This window comes from Leptodactylus fuscus, chromosome 5 (assembly GCF_031893055.1).
Source record: "Leptodactylus fuscus isolate aLepFus1 chromosome 5, aLepFus1.hap2, whole genome shotgun sequence".
NCBI classification, from domain to species: Eukaryota; Metazoa; Chordata; class Amphibia; order Anura; family Leptodactylidae; genus Leptodactylus; species Leptodactylus fuscus.
This window is the reverse complement of record NC_134269.1, coordinates 125,685,304-125,691,303: the sequence shown is the minus strand read 5'-3', so window position 1 is coordinate 125,691,303 and position 6,000 is coordinate 125,685,304. Positions and strand designations below refer to the sequence as shown.

Genomic DNA, 6,000 nt, shown 5'->3' with positions numbered 1-6,000 from the left:
TGCAATGAATCTTTGAACACACACACCGAAATGGCATCATGGCTCTCTTGTGGATGATGACATCCTGACACTGTACATTTGTAACATTGAGGAAACAGTGTCTGCTTAGAAATTCCCTGTCAACATGCTGAAAAGTGCATTGAAATGCCAGCTTGTGAGTGTTCAACCAGAACCTGTGGCGTGGACATACGGAGACATCGTGGTCGGGGCATGTGGTATTGACACTCCCATATTCCGATCGGCTCTGAATTCCTGCACTACAAGAAAATGGCCGCTTACAGTCAAAGAGGCCATTTTCTTGTAGTGCAGGCATGCACAGTTGGCTCTGCCCAGGCCCGATGCCTGGCAGAGTGAATTCAGAGCCGGAAGACGCCGCAGGGACGCTGCACGGAGAAGACTTCTAAAGGTAAGAGAAGAACCAGCGATGATTGATTGGCCGACTGTATAGCATTTGGCCAATCAACGCTGGTTCTGCATCAAATTTTTCCATTCGAATAGTGAGTGGTACTTGATCGAGTACGAGTATTTCGAATACCGAAGTATTCGATCGAATACCTACTCGATCGAATACTACTCGCTCATCTCTAGTGGTGATATTAGTGTTTTCTAGCTGAGCAGCAATTTAACCCATTACCCTACACATTCCCCAAAAGCCGCAATGTGCATATATACAGGCATGAGCTGAGTATATAGCAGGCAAGAAAAGATATAATTAAGCTGCCTGAACTTATGTGCATTAGTGCCAATAATTTACTCTGATAGCAGTTTCTAGGGGAGATATCATATATAGAGAGGAACATGCCAACTCATCTTGTATAGGAGCTGTGCAGGTACGCGTATGCCGAAAGAAAGTCAAACCCGTTATTTTGGGAAGGTGTTTCTCAAGTGGCTTTCATGGTTCGGTAGTGAACTAATGCTACTGATAGCTTGCATCGTCCATTCATGCACCACATGGGTGATGTGAGATATATTATCTTAGGACCAATAGGACGATAGAACTACTGGTGCGACAAATAGAAGGATGGAAATATTTAACAAGAGAGACCATCCGTGCTGTTTCTACAAGCACCCTAACACCAGTAAGCAGAGTGGGGTCATCGGTAGCTTCCACAGTATGGACGATTATCACACCGCCCTCTGCTGACTGAATTTACCCACAGTCCAGAAACAAAAGTTGCCGCACCCCCAGCTATGCGGGTTACGCTGGGTTCACACCTGCGTTCATGTCTCCGTACTATGGTTTCTGTCTTCTGCATGGCAGAAGACGGAAACCATAGACCGGGTCCGGCCGTGCGCGGTGGTGAGCGTTTTAGGCTCTCCGCCGCGAAACCGGATTTTTTTATCCGGACACAGAGTAGTGCATGTCCGACTCTGTGTCCGGATTATAAAACCCGGTTTCGCGGCGGAGAGCGCAAAACGCTCACTGCCGCGCACGGCCGGACAGCTTTCTCACCCATTCAAATGAATGGGTGAGAAAGTCTCCTGCAGGCTTCCGTCTCCTGCATCTGTTTTATGCAGGAAACGGAAACCTGCAATAAGGACCGAACAACGCAGATGTGAACGAGCCCTTATACTCTTGTCAGTGGCATAACTACCGCCATAGCAGCAGAGGCAGCTGCCACAGGACCCGGGACATTAGGGGCCTGGTGACAGCTGCTACCATTATACTCGGGGGTCTTTTTGGACCCCCGAGTATAATGATTGGCGGACCGGGAGAGGTAAGAAACATAAAAAACATGTTACTTACCTCTCCACGATCCTGCTAGGCCTCCTTCCTGACGTCACATGAACCCGGCCTGCATCCCGGGTCATGTGACGTCCGACGTCATTGTACAAGGACAGCAGTGGAGAAGACCGCGTAGGAGCCGGGGGACAGGTAAGTAACAGTAGTTTTTTATTCCCCCGGGTCTCCGATTATTATACTCTGGGGTCTGAAAAGACCCCAGAGTATAATAATTGTTTATGGGTGTCCACAGTGGGACATAATACTGTGTGCAGGGGCCACTATGGCAGATAATACTGTGTGCAGGGGCCACTAAGGGGGATAATACTGTATGCAGGGGACACTATTGGGGATAATACTGTGTGCAGGGGCCACTATTGGGGATAATACTGTGTGCAGGGGCCACTATTGGGGATAATACTGTGTGCAGGGGCCACTATTGGGGATAATACTGTGTGCAGGGGCCACTATTGGGGATAATACTGTGTGCAGGGGTCACTATGGGAGATAACACTGTGTGCAGGGGCCACTATGGGGGATAATAGAACGCGCAGAAATGTGTAGGAAGGGGTCAGTCGAGGTCTTCGGTATTGGCGGCGGCGGGGTGGCGGCATGTCAAAAGTTCACCACGGGGCCCCGCCATTCCTAGTTACGCCACTGACTCTTGTGCTTAGGAAACCCTGAAAGTCCTTTGCGACTGGCCTGCAGAAGGGCGCGGGGAAGGTTAATGCGGGTAGCAGCAGCAGCAGCCACCTCAGTGCTGAGGGAAGGGGAGGGCAGGCACCACTGTGCTGGGGTCATGTGACTGGGAACAACAAAGCTCTACGCTGTGTACAGGGCGCACTTCCCGCACAGGACAGCACGGGGTAGCTGCAGGCAGAGGGAAAGCAGAAGAAAGTGAAGAGAAGGAGGCGCTGAGCGTGTGGGAGGAAAGGAGTGCAGGGTGGAATTGAGAGCACACAGAGCAGCCCACACTGAGGAGGGGGCGGCCAGTCATTCATGGTGTATGTATGCTGCATGACGAGCTCTCTCTCAGGAGACCAGAGCCGCCACTGAGCTGACAACACGCTGATCCCTGACACCCCCTGCTCCAGGAGCCATGTCCTTACCACTGCCCAAGAAAGGCTTCTACCGCCAGGAGGTCAACAAGACGGTGTGGGAGGTGAAGGAGCGCTACCGGGACCTGCTGCCAGTGGGCTCCGGAGCCTATGGCACTGTGTGGTGAGTGCTGCACCTGGAGGACCCCTCCCCTATTACCTGTACACCTTCCTACCTGCTCCTGTGTGCGCCATGCTTCACGACTGCTGCCAAAAGTTGCACGGAGCTCTGCTGGGTCATGGAGCTTGTAGGTCGTTTGCACACTAGGCGTTTTATATAACAACCTGACACACTGCTCTGTACTGTTCACACTAGGCATGTAGCACTCTGCTCTTGACTGGCTTAAAGGGCAGTTCCCTGTTTAAAACGCTGACCCTACACCCTTAAGATCCATGTCATTGCTGCAAGCTGGGACCACCAGCAGGAATAAAGGGACTGTACTATATAATAACCGCCTTCTGGCGCTTGCTGATATATCCATACATTAGTGCTGCTTGCATTGATTTTCCTCTAAGTGCATTTGCTGCCTCAGTCAATATCATGCTCACATTTGCATTTGCTTCTGATTAATGTCTCGTTCCCTTCACCTGCTATTTGCATATATTACAGGAGCCTTGATTTTCAGCCATATAACTTTACTGTCCTGGTTGCAGTTTATGTGCACAGGTGGAGCCTATTTAATGGTTAAAATCCTGCGATGACTACATAGCTTTTATTAGGGTGGAGCCGGCTTTCATGTAAATGTAGGTAAGGTGGTTCATCTCCATGACTTCAGTCTACCTATGACGCTGTCTTGGTGTACAGGTATCAGATTTTCCAGCCTGAGGGGTTGTTTATTTCCTGAGCATCTGGGTGCAGAATGGTGCGATTGGAGTTACCATGGGGAGTGTAGTCAGTGTCATCCATCACATTATGCTCTAGTTTCTGTAGGAAGTGATGAAGTCATACCAAGGCTGGCACACTTCATCCTGGGAGTCCGAAGACAAAATATTTTGATATAATGTAACAAGTCAGAAGAAATGAGCAATATAATGCATATTTATGTTCCATTGGTGTTAACAGTACAGTGCTTTGCTATAAATAAGGTCATGGAATCAGCCAAGCACAAAAGCATAACCACCTCCTCATTTATTCTCTGCCTGGATGTGGCAGTCAGTGCCATCTCACCTGTTCTGGAGATAGGTGGGACCCACATATCTATGCCATATGGCATATTCAGAATGAAGTTGTGGTTGCGCTTGCTGGAGTTGTGCAGCCTGCTTTCTGTATATTAACTGACGCAAGAACATCCATCTGGTACTGTATACCTGAAATACAGCTCTACTCAGACATACAAAGGAAAGATGTTGTGTTGGTGCTTCAACAACATCTAGACTATTGTGGTAACAGGAATTTATCCCCTATTCACTGTATAGGGAATAACTGCTATATGTGTGGGGTCCGTCCCCAGCGGCCAGGCCACCACTGATTATCCCCTCTCCAGTAGATCAGAAAGGGGCACTGTGTATCCTTAAGGAGTCTTGAGTCTTTTTAGGCCACCTTGCGGTGAATAGGAGGTTATAGATATTTGCATTTCTTTTCAAAGAATCCATAACTAGGCATACAAGTCCTCTTAGTCCAGTACATAGGGGATAGATAACTGGTTGTGCCACCTTTTAAAGTGGAAATTCTTGTCTGTTGCATTCCTAATGGGAAAATAAGCATATATCGCTGATATTAGATAATGTTTCATCCCTATTCGGTCTTGTTTCTTCAGTCAAAGAGATGGGAATTACTGATTGTCATTTATAGCCAAAAATTTTTAAAGAAAGGGAGAGCCCTCTGGGTGACCAGGTGACAGACAAGCAGTCCCATCTAATATACTGTAGAAGAAAAGGGAGGCTTTTTCCTACGAGATAACTGTCTTAGGCTCGGTTCATATCTGTGTTCGGTATTCCATTTGGGGAGTCCACTTGGGGACCCCCAAGGAATACCTATACGCATTAAAAAGCGGTTAGCAAAGAAAGTACATGGATCCCATAGACTATAATGGGGTCCATGTGGTTTCCGCACGAAACATGCGGAGAGAAAACTACTGCTTTGCTGCATTTTTGTCTCCGCATGATCCATGTGGAAACCACACCGACCTCGTTATAGTCTATGGGGTCCATGTGCTTTCTTAACTAACCGCTTTTTAATGTGTATAGTTTTCCTTTGGGAGGTCCCCAAATGAAATACCGAATGCAGATGTGAATTGGGCCTTAGACTCATGTTGCGGAAACGCAGCTTTTTTTTTTTTTTTTTTTGCAGCTTTTGTTGCAATTTTTTTGAGCCAAGAATGGCTACAAGAGGAATGGGAGATATATAAAGTACTTATACTGTACTTCTCCCTTCTGCTGAATCCACTCCATGCTTTGGTTCAAAAACCCGCAACAAAAAAAAGCTGCATTTCTGCAACGTGGGGCCTTATCCTTAGACGTGCTTGTGGTCAGTTAAAGTTTTAACTGGCCACAGCATTGTCTTCCATTGACTCCCAGCAGAAGTACCTACCACACACGAGTGCTGAAGTCAGCTAGAGGCCTCCGCAAAGGGCATGGGAGATCACTGCCTGTGATGTTCTGGTGTCTCTTCCTGAGGCTGCAGATTGGCCTCAGTGGTCACATGACAGCTGAGGCCAGTCGGCTGCTTCATATGTCTTTTTATTTTGTACTCATACATTATTTTTACTACATTAACTACAGTAGTGGTGCAGGCCTATTTTTCTTGGTAGTGACATAACTTTTTTCCAGTACAGATTTTTCTTGTCACAGTATCAAAAAATGAACATATGGTGAAATCCAATTGTAATGCATGTGGGCTAGACAACGGAACTGATTTATCTGACGCCTATTTTCTCAGCTTGTGTTGCATGTACTCCAGGGTTGCACTCACAGTTCTTTTAATAGGCAGCACCGTATATGATAATAGACTTGGGTGTACATGGTTAAGTCTGCACACATTGCTTTTCTTTTGCATTTTGAAATGCATTAAAATTGCATTAGGGATAAACGCAGGTAAAAACATATGTATTCTTTATAGTTAAAAAAAAAAAAAAAAAAAGACTTTTTAAAAAAAAATTATATATGGCCTATTCTTAGAAGTCCTAAATCCCATCGGTCCTACCTATATTATTCCCATCGGTATTCCAAATTGAATATACA

General features: G+C 46.7%; 1 protein-coding gene across 1 annotated transcript in view; it reads left to right on the top strand.

Annotated features, from left to right (window-relative positions):
• Positions 1-2,795: 2,795 nt before the first annotated feature.
• MAPK12 (mitogen-activated protein kinase 12) overlaps positions 2,796-6,000 on the top strand; it is a 63,990-nt gene continuing 60,785 nt past the window's right edge. The window contains exon 1 of the mRNA XM_075274164.1: positions 2,796-2,944. Coding sequence (XP_075130265.1) covers positions 2,823-2,944 — 122 coding nt within the window. The 5' untranslated portion in view covers positions 2,796-2,822. The remainder of the gene's footprint in view (positions 2,945-6,000) is intronic.